Source organism: Macrotis lagotis, chromosome 8 (assembly GCF_037893015.1).
Source record: "Macrotis lagotis isolate mMagLag1 chromosome 8, bilby.v1.9.chrom.fasta, whole genome shotgun sequence".
NCBI lineage: Eukaryota > Metazoa > Chordata > Mammalia > Peramelemorphia > Peramelidae > Macrotis > Macrotis lagotis.
The window spans coordinates 59,895,383-59,914,691 of record NC_133665.1 but is presented as its reverse complement, the minus strand read 5'-3'; the positions used below and the strand labels follow the sequence as shown (position 1 = coordinate 59,914,691).

The window sequence follows — 19,309 nt, the reverse complement described above, 5'->3', positions numbered from 1 at the left end:
GTAAAACATGAATAATTGTTGTTTAGGGAGTAGAGTACTCCAGTAAGGAAAATTGGGAACTGGACAGGACAAATCAGAAAATACTTAAAAATATTGCAAGGTTTCTTTTTTGTGAAGCAATTACTTATGAAAACTCTGAGGGAGGAGAAGTAAAGAGAAAAATGACCCTGCTACGGGATACTCTGGCAGGCCTCATTCAGAGATTCAGCTCTGAGTGGTGATGATAACTTCCCTAAACTCATTTCTCAGTGATGAATACACTCCTACTCACTTATATTCTTTCCTTCTTAGTGACCTTTTATATAAACGCTTTGTCCTGACCACCCTGACCACTTATTCCTGTACCTTTAACATGGCCCCACAACTTCCCACTAAAGCCATACTCCCCTTGTGCTATGCTCTTTGCAATGTCTGTTCCTTAAGTCACAAACTCATTTTTTTTTTAGGATTTTTTTTTGCAAGGCAAATGGGGTTAAGTGGCTTGCCCAAGGCCACACAGCTAGGTAATTATTAAGTGTCTGAGATCGGATTTGAACCCAGATACTCCTGACTCCAAGGCCAGTGCTTTATCCACTGTGCCACCTAGCCGCCCCTACAAACTCACTTTCATCTCCAATTTTCTGCTTTCTCCTTTCTTACATCTCATTCTCCCTGAGGCCTAGTTCCCTCCTGATGACCAGCTTCCCCAGCTACCTGACTGAAAAGAAACCTTCCTTAGTCCTCAGTGGTGGTGCCTTCCCTTTGGGATTGTCACCAGTGGATCTTGTACAAATTTTGTTTGTACCTAGTTGTTTGCAATTATTTTCCTTGCAATCCCAAGAACAAGGACTCTAGCTTTGTTGTTGTTTTACTTTTTAATCCCAAACATGATGATTGGCACATAGTAAGAGCTTAATAAATGCATGCATGTATCACTCTCTTCTCAATATGACATTGCTCTCTCCTAGTTCTTCTATCCCTCTTTCTTAGTCTCTTTTTCTGGATCTTTATCCAGGTCATGCCCTGTTATTCATTGATCTCCCTCAAACTCTGTCCTCTTCTCTTTTCCCCTTCTACAGTGTTTCACTTCTTGATAATTGTTATATCTGTGCAGGTGATCTCCCGTCTTTGACCTCTAACTATTGGACATCTTCAATTGAATGTCCTGTAGACATCTTACACTCACATGTCCAAAACTGAACTCATTATCTCTACCCCCCAGTCTTCTCTTCTTCTTGCAACCTACATGTTATCCTTAACTCTTCACTCTCAGCCCCATTTCCAATCATTTATTAAGTCCTTAAATTTCTACCTTCATAACATCTCTTCTGTCTCTCCTGTCTTCTCTTCTGACCTTGCACCTTGGTGCAGCCCTTCCTCAGCTCATCTTTTTTTTTCCCTTTGGCTTTTGCAAGGCAAATGGGGTTAAGTGGCTTGCCCAAGGCCACACAGCTAGGTAATTATTAAGTGTCTGAGTCCAGATTTGAAATCAGGTACTACTGACTCCAGGGCTGGTTCTCTATCCACTATGCCACCTAGCCACCCCCTCCTCAGCTCATCTAAACTACCATATTGTTCTGGTGTCTTCTCCCTGCCTCAAATCTTGACCCACTTTAATCCATCTATCACTCAGCTGTCACACCAGTCCTCCTAAAGCTCAGGTCTGGTCCCATCACCCCTCCTATTCAGAAAACTCAACTCCCTTTTACTCCCAAGATCAAATATAATATAATCTTCAGTTTGGCTCTTAAAGCCCTTCATAACCTGTCCTCTTCCCATTTTTCCAGTATTTTTTCCTCTCAACTCCCCATCATGTATTCTTTTTTTTTTAGGTTTTTTTTTTTTGGAAGGCAAATGGGGTTAAGTGGCTTGCCCAAGGCCACACAGCTAGGCAATTATTAAGTGTCTGAGACCAGATTTGAACCCAGTTACTCCTGACTCCAAGGCCGGTGCGTTATCCACTGCGCCACCTAGCCGCCCCCCATCATGTATTCTTTAACCCCATGGCACTGACCACAAACTAGACAATTCATCTTTGGACTCTATTTCACTCACCATCTCCCACATTTGGAATGCTCTCCTTCCTTGTTTCCACATTCTGGCTTCCTTCAAGTCTCCACCTTAGAAGCCTTTCCTGGTTTTCTCTAACTTTAGTGCTTTCCCTCAGAGATTAGATCTCATTTGTACATAGTTATTTGTATGTTGTTTCCCTCATTAAACTGTTAGCTCCCTGTGAGCAGGGACTATTAGGTTTTGCCTTTATTTGTATTGTTAGTCTTTTACTCAGTGTTTGGTACATGGTATTCTTAAAAATGCTTGCTGACTATTGTTGGTTCATTTCAACTTAAACATCTAACACTATGGGGCGGCTAGGTGGCGCAGTGGATAAAGCACCGGCCTTGGAGTCAGGAGTACCTGGGTTCAAATCTGGTCTCAGACACTTAATAATTACCTAGCTGTGTGGCCTTGGGCAAGCCACTTAACCCCATTTGCCTTGCAAAAAAACGTTAAAAAACAAACAAACAAAAAAACATCTCATACTAAACTTTGCAGATCAAGGAATTTTATTTTACCAGTTCATCTACAGGGCATGAGGCTGGAGAACTGATCCATACTACTCACCTCACAAGACTGATTAATGAAACAACATGCCAGTTTCATTGATGATATATATAATTGCTAAAGAGGCCAGATATTCAAGTCAATCATCACACTATCTTGCAAGAATATTCATTTAGAAAGCCAGTAAATGACTTCTGTGTTAGTGTATGGACATGGAAGAGTAGATGACTTAAGCAGATAGAACTGAGTGTAGTATGGAGGTGTTTCCATCAGAATCATCCCTAGAAGTCTTATTACATAGCTCTCTTTTATTCTAACATCCATATTAGACCACCACTATTTTCTGGATGTTTTATTTTTTTCAATTATATACAAAGATAGTTTTTAGCATTTTTCTTAAGTTCTTGAGTTTCACATTTTTCTACCTCCTTCCCTTTCCTCCCTCATCTCATGATAGTGAGTAATCTGATAAAAGTTATAAAGGTAAAACATGTTTAGCCTGTTTTCATATTAGTCATGTTGTAAGAATAATCAGAACTAAAGGGGGAAAAAACCATGAAGAGAAAAACATAAAACAAGTTTTAAAAAATGAAAATAGTAAACTTTGGTTTGCTTTCAAACTCCATATTTTTTCTTTGAATGTGAATAGCATTTCCCTTTCCAAGTCTTTCGGAATTGTCCTTTATCACTAAACTGCTGAGAGGAGCTAAGTTCATCATAGTTGGTCATCACACAATGTTGCTGTTAATGTGTACAATGTACTCCTGGTTCTGCTCACTTTTCTCAGCATCAGTTCATGTAAGTCTTTGCAGGATTTTCTGAAGTCCACCCACTTATGATTTCTTACAGAATAATAGTACTCCAACACATTCATATACCATAATTTGTTTAGTCACCCCCCCAATTGATGGATATCCCCTTGGTTTCCAATTATTTGCCACTAAAAATAGTTGCTATAAATATTGTTGTACATGCCACCACTGTTTTCTTTATAGCATTACCTCATGATGAATCAGTTATACACAATTAATTAGATTTCTGGTATTCTCTGGTTCTCAGGAGGCTTCAGAAAAACCTATAATAGGTAAACATCACCATCCAGCCAAATGTAGATTTTATTAATTATGTCTCTATAGAAGACTCAAGACTATAGTCTTTATAATGATATTTTCATGATCCTCTCTCATGAGAAATAGTGTAAAGAGCATGGGGCAGCTAGGTGGCATAGTGGATAGAGCACCGGCCCTGGAGTCAGGAGTACCTGGGTTCAAATCCGGTCTCAGACATTTAATAACTACCTAGCCATGTGGCCTTGGGCAAGCTATTTAACCCCATTTGCCTTACAAAAACCTAAAAAATAAAAAAAAATAGTGCAAAGAACAGTGAAATTGCTTTTAAAGTCAAGATTCCTGTACTATAGTTGTATAATTTATTTTTAATTTAAGTGCATGACTATACTTATCCTATTTTTTTTTTTAAGATTTTGCAAGGTAATGGGATTAAGTGGCTTGCCCAAGGCCACACGGCTAGGTAATTATTAAGTGTCTGAGGTCAGATTTGAACCCAGGTACTCCTGACTCCAAGGCCGGTGCTCTATCCACTGCACCACCTCGCCGCCCCCCCATTATGTTATTTTAATCAACACTGTTTGATATATTACTGATCATTGTGTCATCTAACTTGGTAGTTATCCTTCTTAGTTTTGGTTTAAAAAATTATTTCAAGAAATAGTTTCACAGTTGTCTGATAATTAATCTAGAATTAGTATTAGTTTTCTTTATTTTTCAAATCATTTCTTGCTTTATTTTAAATTATCCAAAGATAGATCCATAAGCATTTAATAGTTAATTTAAGAAATCTTGATAGAGAAAGTAGAGAAAAGGGAGTATGACAGGATAATTTATTTCAAATGCCTCAAGAACTGTCTTGACAAAGTACAATTAGATTTACTCTCTGATTACAATTAGCAGTACTTGGGCAGATGAGTGGAAGTGATCATGTTTGTCCTAAGTTTTCAAAGAAAAGCCATGACAACAGGGAGATGATCCCATGACATGCATTGAATTGGATTTGAATAAGGGGGTGTTAAGTCACCAGCCTCACTTTTCCTCCAGAAAATCAGGATGACTGAAGATAGCCCTAGATGGGAAGCAGTTAGGGTTAAGTGACTTGCCGAATTCACACAGCTAATAAATGTCTGAGGCTGAATTTGAGCTCAAGTCCTCCAGCTTCAGGGATGGTATACTACCTACTTGACTATCTAGCTGCTTCCAGTAACAAGGAGTCAGCTGTTGCTCTAACATAAGTAACTGTGTAAGAAAAGTTGAGCTGTTAGATGTGTCATCCAGATATATTTTCACAAGCACTAGCTAAAAGGACTATTTTCTACAATGAAGTATAAAGTTGGAAAGGTTTTATCCATTAAACTGGGGGGTTAGACTAGCTTCTTTAAGCTCCCTTCTAGTTCTAAGAGCGTATGTATCTGAGTCATCTGCAGTTTTCAAGGCCTTTTATGCTCCATATCAAATTATTTAAGCCATAGATGTAAAACAAGACAGTTTCAGAGTGCTTCCAGAGACCTCCCTCCAGGAGGTTGCCATCAATTTTTAAAGCAAAGCTTTGGGTATGTTATTCAATCAGCTATGAATCAAACTGTCTTGTTATCATATAATCGAGTCACCTCCTTTTGCAGTTGTGGAAGCTGCAACTTTCAGCTCATAGTGAATGGATGAGAATACATCCAGGACAATAGAGGAGAGAGAGGGAAAATATCCTAGATAATTCACAAATTCATTTCTTCCTCTTATCTACAAGGCTATCAGTTAGTTTTTACCAAGTACCATATGCTAACATTTTTCCTTGGAGATCACTAACAGAAGTTAAACATATGAAAGTTTTGTTGTTTTTCCAATAACTTGGGACATTTGAATATCACTGTGGGGCAACAAATTTTTCTCTGATATAGGAGATTTGAAATCATTTTTTAAATATAGGTAAAATATTTGCTCACCTCTTAATAATATTTGTTCTGTTCCTCACAGCTTAAAAATTAGTCTCTAAGTTTGAAAAGCTTGAAAAATATGAAACATTCAACTGAGTCTAATGAAGGATTTTGCCAAAAAACTCATTTTACTTGTTTTACTTCTGAGTGAAAATGAGTTACATTTGGTTAAATACATTTGAAATGACAGAATATATTTGATTACCTTGAAATATAAAAAATAAGTTATTACCTGTGTATATTTGGGAAAAAAATAAGATATTGGATAGAACACTGGCCCTGGAGTCAGGAGAACATGAATTCAATGCTGGTCTCAGTTTTAAGGCAACATGAGTTGCCTTTTAAAAAAAAAAAACTGGGGCGGTTAGGTGACGCAGTGGATAAAGCACCAGCCCTGGAGTCAGGAGTACCTGGGTTCAAATCTGGTCTCAGACACTTAGTAATTACCTAACTAAAAAAAAACCTCTCAGGATTTATTATACATGCCTACCAAGTTTATAGAATTAAAACTTTTCTCCTCTTGTTAAATCTGTGAAGCTGCTTAAAGACAAGTTGAATATCAAAGGATTAGTGAAGTGCCTGAGAGAGAGTGATGCCTGAGAGGAAAAGGAGAAAGAGCCATAGGGGCTGGCTTAGACTCAAGTCTGGCTCCATGGCAGAGAGAGGCCCATGCTTCTTCACCGGGCCTCAGCTGGGAGCAGGTGGCTCTCTAGCTTAGAGAGAGAAATCTCCATCCTTGCAGTGTAAAAGTAGAGAGGAGAAGAAGGAAGCTTCTTTTCCAGGTCCAACTTAAATACACTCCTGTAGTGGGTTGGACACACTTGGCTCCAGGTATTCTCCAATAGGCAAGCCACATGCTGGTCTTCCCTGCCCCAAAATGTGTGACCTTTAAATCAAACATATCATTTCCTGTGGAAGATATAAGCTTGACCCATCAATGACAGAATGGCCAAGGTCAGGTAAAGACTGGAGGAGGGAGAAGCTGAGGCCCTTTCCATCTTGGTGATTCTGTGTCTAACAATGGAGTCACTTTGAGTGAAAGGAGTAAATTCACATCTGACCAGGGTCCATGCAGCCCAGGGAGCCCTCAGACTGGCAAAGATAACATTTTATTTCTCCTACATACAGATATTTTTCCTTCTATATATTCCCCACTCAGATAGAAATTAACATTGTAAAAGAATACAAAATTTATTTACAATCACATCTTCTATGTCCATAATTCCCTGCATCATACCCCCCCAAAATCATAGGGACGTAGATTTCTTCAAAGATGAAAGAGGGTGTTGTACTCACCCTATCCATCCTTTCAGGGCCCATTTGGAGGAGAATGCATTGCAGTGGGAACTCAACTGAGGCAAGATAAAGCCAAAGCTTTTGTATCCAAAGTCTCTCAAGAAATATATGAATTTGTCTCAAGCTGTTGAAGATCTCAAAAAAGATTTTTGAAAATCAAGTAAGGGAGGTAGAGGAAAAATTAGGAAGAGAAATGAGAGTGATGTCATGAAAATCATGTCAGCAGCTTATTGAAGGAAACACACAAAAAAAAAATACTGAAGAAAACTACGTCTTAAAAACCAATTTGGACCAAATGGAAAAAGCAGTCTGAAAGTCCAATAAGGAGGATGTCTTAAAAGCCAAATTGACCAAATGGAAAAGGAGATAGAAAAGTTATCAGAAGAAAACAATTCCTTAAAATATAGAATTGAGCTGAGGGAAGCTGATTACTTTTTAAGAAATCAAGAAACAATAAAACTAAAAGATTGAAAAACTAGAAGAAAATGTGAAATATCTCATTAGAAAGACAACTGACTGGAAAACAGTTCCAAGAGAGATAATTTAAAAGTTATTGGGCTACCTGAAAGCCATGACCAAAAAAAGAACCTCTATGTCATTTTTCAAGAAATTATCCAGGAAAATTACACTGATATCCTAGAAGCAGAAGATAAAAATAGAAATTGAAAGAATCCGCCAATGACCTCCTAAAAGAGATCCCAAATTGAAAACTGCCAGAAAAATTATAGCCAAATTACAGAACTCCCACATCAAGGAGGACACAAGATTTAGGAGCTTCTACATTAAGGGTTCATAGGATTTTGAATATGATATTCCAGAAGGCAAACGAGTTTGGATTACAATCAAGAATTAAATATTCAGGGGTGGCTAGATGGTGCAGTGGATAGAGCACTGACCCTGGAGTCAGGAAAACTGGAGTTCAAATCCGGCCTCAGACACATAATAACTCCCTAGTTGTGTGACCTTGGGCAAGCCACTTATCCCTACTGCCTTCCAAAAAACATACCTAAAAAAAGAATCAAACACCCAGCAAAACTGAAAATATTCTTCAAGGGAAAAAAATGGACAGTCAGTGAAAATAGGGGCCTTTCCAATTTTCCTGATGAAACAACCAGAGCTGAAAAGAAAGTTTTGTCTTCAAGTATAAGATTCAGGTGAGAATGGAGAAGGTGGACAGGAAGGGCAAAATCATTAGGAACTTAATGATGCTGAACTGCTTGTCTTCTTGCATGGGAAGAGAATATAATTCATACAATCTTTTTCATTTATTAGGACAATTAGAAGTAACAAATAAATAAGACACAGAAAAGCATTATTTGAAGGTATAGTATATTAAAAAGATGGAGTTAATGGGGGAGAAAGAAAGGTACTAGGAGAAAGGGATAAGTTATTTCACATAAAAGAGCCAAGAAAAAACTTTTATAGTGGAATGGAAGAGAGGGAATACACACTCAATTAGGTATAGAAATCTTATCTTGTCCTAGAGGAAAATAGAAGAGGAAAGGAATAGGAGAAGGGGGAGGAGGGAGGGGAGTGTAAGTGATAGAAGGGAGGAAGATCAAGGGAGAGGGTAGTCAGATGCAACACAATTTTGAGGAGGGACTCTCCTTTTAAGGAGAGAGAGAATAGAATAAATGGAGGTGGGGGGAACAGGATGGAGGAAATATAGCTAGCAATAGCAATTGTGAAAAAAAATTGGAACCAGTTTATCTGATAAAGAACTCGTTTCTCAGAGAATTAAGTCAAATTTATTTTAGGTTTTGGTTTGTTTTACAAGGCAAATGGGGTTAAGTGACTTGCCCAAGGCTAGGTAATTATTAAGTGTCTGAGACCGGATTTGAACCCAGGTACTCCTGATTCCAGGGCTGGTGCTTTATCCACTGTACTACCTAGCCACCCCAAGTCAAATTTATTTTAAAAAATAGCCATTCTCCAATTGATAAATGATCAAGAGGTCTGAACACTTTTCAGAGATTATCAATACAATCTATTTAAATTTTTTTAATGTCCTACATCTTGAATGATAGAAGAAATGTGGGTTGCAACAATTCTGAAGTACAACCTTATATCCATTGGACAGAAGGAGAAAATGACAAATGTTGGAAGGGATGTAGGGAAATTGAGATATTGATACACTGTGGAGAGTCATGAAAAAATTCATCAATTCTGTAGATCAATTTGGAACTCTACCCTATGGCCAAGCAGTGCCACTGCTAAAAGAATCTATATGTATAGGGATATTCATAGCAACTCTCTTCTGGTAACAGGTTGCTGGAGATTGAGGGATGCACAGCAGTTGGGGTATGGCTACACAATAGTATTATGTGATTGAGATAAAATACTGTTCTGTTATGGGAAATGATGAACAGAATGCTCTCAGTAAAAAACTTACATGAGCAGATGCAATGGGATACGTAATATTATACAAAATAATAGCAGAATGACCTACCTTTTCTTAGCAATGCTGTGACCGAAGAGAACTCTGAAGGACTTATGGTAAAGAATGCTTTCCATCCCAAAGACAGAGAGCTGTTGGTGTTTGAGTACAGACTGAAGTATACATTTTTTCTTTTTTCACTTTTTTCTTGAGGTTTGTCAAGAAAGGAGTTATGTTTACAACATGATTATTGTAGTAATGTTTTTCATGGCTACACATTTTTAACCTACATCAAGTACCTTGCTTTCTCAGTGAGGGGGAGGAAGGGAGGGGATTTGAATTCAAATTTTGGAAATGTTGAAACTGGTTTTTGCATGTAGCTGTCAGGGGAGAATGTTTAGAAATAAAAATAAATTAATGGTTTTTGGAAAATATTGGTTGTTCACAATATTAGAGCCAATATATTGTAAAACCTCATTGGTTCTACTCCATTACATCTCTCCAATCTAGCTCCTCCTTCCACTCCCAGAGCCACCAGGTCTTTTATCGTCTCTCCCCTATATTATTGAAATAACCTCTTCATTGGTTTTCCTGCCTCTTGTCTCTCCTTTTCCTAATCTTCCTCTACACTTTTGCTTTTGGATATTACTAAAGCACACTTCTGATCAAGTCATTCCTATGGCCCAGTAAACTCTTTTTATCTCTGAAATCAAAAACAAATTCCTTTATTGGAAATTATGCCCCCATACCAATTTCATTTCTCTTCAAGCTTAGAATACCATCCTTCTTCAACTCTGCTGCCCCTGAGAATTTCTAGCTTCCTTCCAAGTTCGGTTTAGGGCCTCCTCTCCCTAGAATTACTTCATATAACTTTGTGTATATTTGGTGTCTACTTGCATGTACACATTGTCTTTCAAGATAGGCAGGGTAGGGAAGGTTTCATTTTTGCCTTAGTAGATGCTTAATAAATACATGTTAATTGGTTGTTTCTTATTATTTCAGAACAGCCCCAAAATCTTCTCTGCTGGCCTGGATATTATGGAAATGTATGGAAAGAATGCAGCACACTATGCTGAATACTGGAAAGCAGTACAAGAGATATGGCTGAAGCTGTACATGTCCAACATGGTGATAATAGCAGCAATCAATGCAAGTTGCCTTTTTATTTGACTTCAAGGAAACTGGCTTCTAAATTGCTTTTTTTAAGCATTCGTGTAAAAACTAGGTTAGTTCAGTGGATAGAGTGTTGGGCCTGGAATCAGGAAGACTCATGTTTGTAAGTTAAAATTAAGTCTCAGACACTTACTATCTGTGTGACTCTGGGTAAGTCACCAATCCTCTTTGCCTCTGTTTCCTCATCTGTAAAAAGAACTGGAGAAGGAAATGGTAAACTGTTCCAAGAAAATCCCAAAATTGGGGTCAAAAAGACATGACTAGAACAACTGAAAAACAACAACAAAAGCTATCGATGAAAGAAGTTCAGGTTTGTTATTTGGACTTAGGTTTTAATGAGAAACATTGTGTTCATGCTGCTATTGTTAGAGTTTGGTTAGCCCCTGTATGGTTCCATTGAGAGTTCAGGGATCATAGAATTTAGATCTAGAAAGCACCATCTCCCTCTTTTTTTTAGAGAGAAAGATTTTGTTTATTTTGAATTTTACAATTTTTCCCCTATTCTTGCTTCCCTCCCCCCACCCACCAGAGAAGGCAGTCTGTTAGTGTTTACACCATTCCCATTGATCTAAGTTGAATGTGATGAGAGAGAAATCATATCCTCAAGGAAGAAACATAAAGTACATCTCCCTCTTTTTAAAGTTTGGGAATCTGAAGCCCAGAGATAGGAAGAGATCGTTCTTTGATAGCAAAGATTCATTGATAGCAAAGCTCAGGTTTGAACCTATGTCCTTTAACTTCAAATCTAAGAATCCTACTACTGTAGGCTTGTGGCTGCCTCTAATGTATGATCAGTTAAACTAGTTTCAAATTTTACAAATCCCTGTGGATGCTTCCTTCCCAAAGGGAAATCATTTGAATCTTAGAAATAGTCCTAGCATCTTCCATTCTCTCTTGACTGTCAGTAAAACCTCAGGAGGTTAAGAAAGAATAAAACTACAGACACGTCTTTGTTTTTGCCTTTTTTTTCTATTACAAGCAGCAGCAGATTTTTTCCAGCACTGATGATCTGTGCATCTGCTATAAGTATCTAGATGTCACAGCCAGATTGACCAAAGTCAACATTTGGTTTTGTTTTTAGGGAGCAAGCCCAGCCGGAGGCTGCCTGATTGCTTTAACTTCTGACTACCGGATTATGGCGGACAACCCCAAGTATACCATTGGTCTGAATGAAACACTGCTAGGCATTGTGGCTCCTTTCTGGTAAGGCTGACCCCATCATAACTCCCCTCAGGTGAGGCTTATCTTTTCTGCACTTCTAGGTCCATCATTTCAACATGGAAGCTTTGGGTTTTTTTTGGGGGGGGGGATTCAGTCTGTCACTTCAGTGTCAGAATTAGATTTCTTAAAGTCTGTGCTTGTCTGTGTTCATTTCTTCCACTCAAGTTAACTGATGGATATGTGCTGTTAATTCTAGGTTTAAAGATAACCTTGTAAATACGATCGGGAACAGAGCATCAGAGCATGCCCTTCAGTGCGGGTTACTCTTCCCTCCTGCTGATGCCCTCAGAATAGGTCTTGTGGATCAAATAGTGCCAGAAGACAAGGTGCAGGGCACAGCTCTCACTGTGATGTCTGAATGGCTGAAGATTCCAGGTGAGGAGACACTTTTCTGCTAGGACTAAATTAAAAGGGGGGGATTGGTCATTGAGAGAGACCTTTTGGACTATTTCTGCTGGTAAGATTTGATTTTTCTCCCCTTCCTTTTGTTAAAACTACCTATCACAAGGGAAGAAACTATTATAAGGAGAAAGGTATTAATTATATTGCTGCAATTGAGGCTTTTGAGTTCCCAGAGTGATGTACATATTTCACTCCAGCAGTATATCTAATCTAACATTGTTGGTTTGTCCCAGAAAAACACATTAAAGGTAAAAACAGTATGAGGGAAGTTCCAGATAAACAGCTAATTAGAAGTGTTGGGAGATCAGAACCAGTGAACGAACATGAGCAAGAGAGGAATCAAACTAAAATGCGAGGGATTTGAAGGAAGTCTAGACTTCCCAGAAAAGATCCAACTTGAAACATGAAATGTGGAGGAAGTCAGGATCATGCCTGAGTAGGCAGGTTATCAGGATCACCCAGGAAAGTGATCTTCCTTTCTCAGTTGAAAGGAAGCAGCAGTTAAGCTGATTATCTAATGATGTTGGGGAATGGGGTAGGACTTTATTATGTCATTTAGCTAGGTCTTAACATTATTACAAAATAAAATTGATTAAAACATCATCATTAAGTAGGATATACTTGTAGAAAAGCAGGTTGTGATTTAATTGGTTTGACTCTCGGTGACACAGAAATTAATAACATATTAACACTGTCTTTATTTAGACCATGCTCGCCAGCTTACAAAAACCATGATGAGAAAACCTTTTGCTGATCTACTGTTGAAACAACGAGAAGCAGATATTCAGAACTTTGTCAGCTTTATATCCAAAGACTCCATCCAGAAGTCACTTCATGTATATTTAAAGCTTCTTAAAGATCGAAAAGGGTAGCTGGGGACACTGAAACAAAATCATGTGCAGACCCTACAGGCCTGTCTTTGGGTAACTGTAGGTTTTTAAAACAAAGTATTTTTCAAGATAAAATGAAATTTAGTTTGTTCTTAGTTTTTTGATCTTTTCAGAAGATCCTATCCCCTTTATCCTGATACCCCAAAGGCATCCTTCCTTTCTTCTCATAGGTACTTTTTATTCCCTCCCCTTTAATCCCCACCCCCACATACCCCTAGAAGGTAAGTTTTAAAGAGACTTTGCCTGATGATGTGGAAAGAAAGTCTCGGGTTCCTGAACAGTACTTTACCTGGGAATCAATGAGTAGTGGGCTTACTGGAACTTGGAAATGTGATGTCTTTGCTAAGGGCCCTTCCTTGCACAAAGAGAATTGTGAATAAAAGTCCTGGATTTTTTTGCTCCCCCAGCCTCAGAACTGCCTGGTTGCTAGTGGTGAGAATCGATTCCACAAGTAATCAATGAGTTTTAAGGAGTACCTCCCTATGCCTATATATATATATATATGGAATTGTTTTTTCACATCAACAGGACTTTTCAAATAAACAGCTTTTCAGGATTCTTATTGTTCATATATCATTGGAATGAGTGTTACAAGAATGGGAATGGGGAAGAGAAAAGGGGATGAAGGTATTTTCTTGCAAGACTGATAAATGCTTCTGTTAATTCATTCTCAAAGAACTTCACTTTCTAAATCCTGTTTTCTCCTGGACAGTCAATTATGTATTCTTGATAGCCATTTCCAAATGGTTGAAATCACAAGAATAAAATTCAAACTTTCAAATAGGTGTCTGTCCTGGAAAATTCCTTCTTGACCTAGATATTTTAAATCTAAATCATCAAATATGAGATTTTCATTCTAATTCTTTGGGGGAGCAAAATGAAGTTCCTTAATGGAGTTTAATCTTGGAGGGGTACAAAGAAAGGAGCCAAACCTGTGTGAAAACTTGCTCTGCCCAATATGCAAGAAAAGGGCCTGGGGTTCTTAGCAGTGAAATGACTTGCCCATGATCATATAGTCACAGGGTATCACTTGAGGACCCAGATCTTCCAGACTGCCCCTTGGGGTCATAGTATCAACTTATTTGTGGAATTCATCAGAAAAGATATGTTTTTAGAAAAATCTAATGAAATCATAAATGAGAAAAGGACTATAAGAATGCAAGACACAATTGTTTAAGAATGAGCTCTTTAACCTCTGGGCCTCAGTTTAGGTAGAAAGAATGATCCCTTTATGACTATAACTCACGTGGTTTTTATAAGTGAAATCATGGATGTGAAAAGCTGCAAAGCACAAAATGAGAGATATGTTATTTAAGAACTGACCTAGGAGTGACCAGATGGTGAAGATCATCTTGGGCCTCTGCTGGCTCAGTGGGAAGCTAAATTTTTAGTTTCTGTGAGCAGCATTTTGTGGACAGAACACCAGTTAAAAGTAACATTGTCTTTTAAATAAACAAGTGGTCAAAAAGAAAGTTGTTTTCACCAAAGTGGGCTTTTACTGAGAGCATTTGAGAATAAAGACTCATACAAAGTAACCTGAAGAATAATTAGCTGCTGACCTAGCCTGCAAAATGCTAACACAATGTGTTAACTGGACTCAAAATGCAAAAAAAGGACAGGTAGCAGCAGTTTCTGCTGGAAAATCAACCTAAGGATGTGAAGAATCATTGCAAGGAATATAAAACGAGAAAATTAATTCATTTTGTTAATGCATCCGAAATCAGTGTTGTTGGCTTTATATAGTTTTGAAGTAAGATTGTATCTGGACTTGCCCAAGTTAAATTATCTTCTTGTCCCTGGTTCTTACTAGTTACTAAACTCTATTGAAAACCCCTGAAGAATTTTGTGTTTGAGCCTCAGATTGAATTCCACATCTGTTAGACTGAAGGCAAGTTCCAAGCAGAAAACATTTGGTGGTGTCAAGGAAAGGAAAGGCTTGGTTTTGGAGTTTGGGAATATATGTTTCTTGGCCCCTAGAGCTATTTAAGGACCCCAGGACCCAGAGATTGAACCAGTTTAAAGTGTTAGGTCCTGAAAATATTCAGTCTTGAAAAAAAGGAAAACTTCTGTGGTACCTGACTCCACTTCCTCCACAGTCCAAGAGTTCTGTCCCCCATCTTGGTGTCCTGAGGGGCTGTTTGTTGCATGTGACAAAAGAGGCTGAAGAAGAGCATCCTAGACAGTCCTTAGGGAGCTTCAGTGAGTTTTCAGTGTCACTTCTACAGGGAAATGGTCACTAATGGCTAAAGCCTGGAAGGAGAGAGCAGAGTCTTTACAAACCTCATTTATCCACTTGGGTGTCCAGGCGGGGATAAACAAGACTGAGTGACTTGCTTTTAGCCTTTAGTTTTTAAAGTCTTCCCTTTAGTCCCAAAGTCCTCCAATTAAGAGGTAATAATGAGATTAGAGTTCTCTTTACTATAGAAGGAATGTTACAGAAATCCTCACCCAAAGAGCAATTGGTTTGATTTTTCTCCCTCCCAGTACACTTATTAATGAAAATTATTTAATTGTTCAATCTATACCCCTGCCTGATCTTCCTTGTGGTGAAAATTTGCAAAATGAATGCTGAAACAGTGTTTAGATAAGGGCATAGATCTCACTTTTAGTCAGAGTCAGATTTTTCAGCATATAATGGTCCAATGGGCATCTTGGATCATGACCTAAATATAATGCACCTTCTAAAAATTGCTTTCAAGGAAGTCAGAGTCACAGAAAGAACAAAACTGCAGAGGATGGCTTGGAATTAGGAGGGAATTCAAGTGTATATTATCACTCCATCATCACCAAGCCTTGTGGATAAATGTTTTTCCATCAAGGGTCAGGCATTAGAGAAACTGCCTTCAGAAATTAGGCTGAGCTGGAAGCAGGAGGATGAATGGACCGCATGTCTCCAACAGATCCATAAATACTAATAGAATTTGGTCAGATACAAAATGGAAAAATTTTAAGGAAAATTCTGTTTGGATGGCTCACATCCTCAGAAGCTTGACAAAAATTGCCTGCTTATAAGAAAACATTTCTAGGGGCAGAAAGACATGCTTCTTTCCTACACTTACATCCGTCTGGTCAAGGCTGAAGGACTTCTGAAAGTTGTTCACTGTAGCTGAGTTGGGTTCAATGCATTTTCTCAGTCGAGAGCCACAGACCACAATCCTATATATAGATGGGACAGTGACAATTCACCCTCTTCCCAAGGACCCTCCTCTCCCTTTGGTGCAAGAGAGACCCTTCCTCAGGCAATGCCTGCCTGTCTCCCACCTTCTTTCAGTGGACTGAATCCTCTCACCTGTCATAAGCACAGTCAGAATTCCCCACAGTGGTGTCAGCATCATCAGGTATAAGCCATTTAAAAATCTCACTACTTCGAAGCCTGATATTGGCCCAATCATGTTGCCTGACATAGTTACAGTCTGCATTGAAGTCACCTAGGAAAATGATATCCTGCAAAAAAAAAAAAATCAGCAGTAATATAGAGGGTGTATGGGTGGCCCTGACACTGGTTCAGAGAAAACATTATCTATTCCTAAGATATAAAAAGATTTCCCACAACTCCTTACTTCCTCCTCACCTCCCTCTTCACAGGATCTCTTATGAGGAAGTAACGGAGAAGGAAGTTAAGTAGATGAGGGAGAGTGAAGTTAGGCAAGTGAGAATGGGGAAGGAATTTGGGAAAAGGTTGGGAATGGGTAGATGGATGAGGACATGGGTCTTACATCATTCCCCCACTTGTCAAGCACATGCAAGTAGACATCATAGAGGGCATCAATCTCTGCCACAGCATTGTGTGGGGCTGAATGTAGTGGCACAAGGACAAATTCCTTCACAGCTGTAGGGGCAGTACAGAGATCGGGGAGACAGGAGTTAACCAAGAGTGGGGAGACAGGGTAGAGTGTGGTCAACATCTGTCAGACTGGCCCCACCTGTGTTTGGAGAGGAAAACTTGACAATGAAAGGTTCTCTGCTGAAAACATCTTCAGGGTCTGGGTAACAGTAACTATCCAACACAGAAAGTGACTCTGTCCTGTGAGAGGTGGAATAGGAGAACCTCAGTGATCAAGAGAATCTTCCTCCTCCTCCTCTTCCTCTTCTCTCATTCCTCCAGTCTTTTTATACCTTATTTCCCATATTCCTGGCATATGTTCTGAAATCTTTCGAGACTTGGCATTTTCCTTGGCTGTCTCCCCCCTCCCCCCATTCCTACCCCCCCCAGTGCCCATGCTTTTCCTAATGCCTTCCCTTCTTCAATTTATCCAGTATAGCTTGTTTCTAGTTTTTTAATCATGTCTCCCCTATAAGGCTTCAAGAGTAGGAACTGCTTTTGCCTTTCTGGGGATCCACAGAGTTTAACGCTATTTGGAGGCACCTTAATAAGTGCTTGTCCACTGGCTGCCTGAGTGAGCATCCTGGCTGAAGCCTCTTTTCTGGTCCCTGTCTCTGAACTTGCCCACTTGCTCCAGCTCCACCCTCAGCCCAGTCCTTTGGCTTTCTCCTGGTCCGAGGCCCTCCCCATGAAGTCCAGTCTTGGGCCCCATTCCCCCTCAAACCTGTAGACAAACAGATACATCTCTTTGTAGTTGTCCCGTCCCAGAGGCTCGCTGGTCACGTAGCTGTAAGTGTACTCGGATATTCTGGAGACAGGTGAGAAGGGATGCGGGGAGGAGTCACACCCTTGCACATTCCCGAGTGGGAGGCAAAGACTCAGAGACTCCCAGGCTCCCGCCCAAGCCCCAGCTGGGACCGAAGCTAAGGAGCACCTCGGGGCATCAGCTACCGCCTCCACCCCCGCCCCTGGGCTCCCCTTCCCCCGGGCAACCAGGCCATCTTTTCTCGTTGGACCCGCCGCCCCGCCGCGATCTCCGCCCCGGTGGCACCAGGCACCCTTCCGAACCCAAAGGACTCACCCCGCTCGGGAATAGGGTGGAGGTAGGGACTGAGGAGGGGATTAAGGTTTAAAGGTCCTGGTTTACTAAGCCCCCTTCGGCCCGGAGGAGTCTGAGAATCAGTGGAGGGGGGCAGAGCATCCATGCGGTGTGCGTGAGGACCTCCCCTGCTGGGGTCCCGACTCAGGACCGTGGAGAGCTCCAGCCTCCAGACTCTCCCAGCCTGTCTGTCCGTCTCTATCGCGCGCACAGACACACGACCACTCGGACACAGGCCCCCCACCCACAGGGCAGCCCTCGGGCTGTGTCTCCGCGTCCGGGTCCCCGGGGGCACCTGTTGATCTCCTCCAGGAGCGCGGACACGGCGCTCAGGTCCGGGTCTCGGACCTCTTGAACCAGGGTCACGTCATACTCCGCCAGGATCTTCGGGGAGGGGGCAGAGGGGTCACCCGGAGGGCCAACCCGGGGTCCCGGCCCGCAGCTCCCCCGGACCCCCGACTTTCCCCCGCCCCGCGCCCCAGCCCCCCGGGACCCCAGGCTCCCCGCACCCCCCGCCGGGGCACCTGGGCGATGAAGCTGCCGCAGGCCGGATCGGCCACTTTGCTGTCCCCGAAGCTGCGGATGTTGAAGGCGCCCAGGCGGACCGGGGCAGCGCGGGCGGAGGCGGGCGGCGGGCGGCCCGGGGCGCCCAGCAGCAGCAGCAGCAGCGGCGGCAGCAGCGGCGGCAGCGCCCTGGTGCGCGCCCCGGGCCGGCTGCGGGGAGCAGGGGCCGCGTCAGCGCCCGCCCCGCGCCCTCCCCTCACCCCGCTCCCGGCCCCGAGCCTCCCCCGGCCCTGCCGGGCGGGACTCACGCGAGTGGGGACGGGCAGCCGCCCCGCATGGAGCTCCGCAGTCAGTCCGGCTCCCAGGCTCCGGGAAGCGCCCGGGCCGGCCCGCGCGGCGCCTATTTAAGCGTCCACTCGGGGATGCCCCGCTCAGCCGCGCCGGGAGCGCCCCGTCCCCGCCCACAGGGCCGGGCCACGCGATCCCGCGGCAGGTGGAGGCAGGTGTGGGAGCGTCACCGGCGGCTCCGATCCTGCCCCTCACACCCCCAAGAGCCAAGGCTGGCAGTGGGGAGACGCGAGCGCAGGGAAGAGGACGGGGGCGGCTAGGTGGCGCAGTGGGGGGCGCACGGGCCCTGGACTCAATTACCTAACTGTGACCTTGGACCAGTCACTTAACCCCAAAGCCTTGCAAAAACAAAAGGGATGGAAGCAGTAAAAGTGGGAGGAGCAGAGCTTTAGGCCCAAGGAGGGACCCCAATCAGACTCGTCTTGGCCCCTTAAGCGTTGGTCCCATACTCCGTGTCAGACTTGGTGCCGTGGGTCTGTTCTCCATCCCCCTCACAGGAGGTCCCAGACCCAAGTCACAGGTGGTTGGAGGCTGTACTCGGTCACGGAACACCCTAGCATATTAAATCACCTGTCCCCAGGCTTAGGAATGTCCATGATGATGTAAGTGTAAGGATGAAGCCTGCAGAATCGGA

The 19,309-nt window shown here is 41.8% G+C and overlaps 2 protein-coding genes across 2 annotated transcripts in view; one reads left to right on the top strand and one right to left on the bottom strand.

Annotated features, from left to right (window-relative positions):
* The window catches only part of ECI1 (enoyl-CoA delta isomerase 1), a 39,200-nt gene extending 25,500 nt beyond the window's left edge, over positions 1-13,700 (top strand). Inside the window, exons 4-7 of the mRNA XM_074197261.1 lie at positions 10,218-10,364; positions 11,470-11,591; positions 11,806-11,984; positions 12,717-13,700. Of these exons, the coding sequence (XP_074053362.1) occupies positions 10,218-10,364; positions 11,470-11,591; positions 11,806-11,984; positions 12,717-12,883 (615 nt within the window). The 3' untranslated portion in view covers positions 12,884-13,700. The remainder of the gene's footprint in view (positions 1-10,217; positions 10,365-11,469; positions 11,592-11,805; positions 11,985-12,716) is intronic.
* Positions 12,280-18,664, bottom strand: DNASE1L2 (deoxyribonuclease 1 like 2). The gene is made up of 9 exons (XM_074198999.1): positions 18,636-18,664; positions 18,348-18,537; positions 18,119-18,207; positions 17,449-17,532; positions 16,825-16,925; positions 16,618-16,730; positions 16,191-16,345; positions 15,961-16,057; positions 12,280-15,151 (listed from the first exon to the last, which is right to left on the bottom strand). Exons 1-9 carry the CDS (start codon positions 18,662-18,664, stop codon positions 15,098-15,100), a joined length of 912 nt encoding a protein of 303 aa, XP_074055100.1. The 3' UTR covers positions 12,280-15,097.
* Positions 18,665-19,309: the final 645 nt, after the last annotated feature.

What these genes read in the sequence shown, in the direction of transcription:
- DNASE1L2 (XM_074198999.1), bottom strand. Translation starts at nt 18,664, where the DNA reads ATGCGGGGCGGCTGCCCGTCCCCACTCGC. An exon ending in GGCTGCCCGTCCCCACTCGC is followed by an intron (nt 18,538 to 18,635) that starts GTGAGTCCCGCC and finishes TGCTCCCCGCAG; the next exon opens with CCGGCCCGGGGCGCGCACCA. An exon ending in GCGGCAGCTTCATCGCCCAG is followed by an intron (nt 18,208 to 18,347) that starts GTGCCCCGGCGG and finishes CCCTCCCCGAAG; the next exon opens with ATCCTGGCGGAGTATGACGT.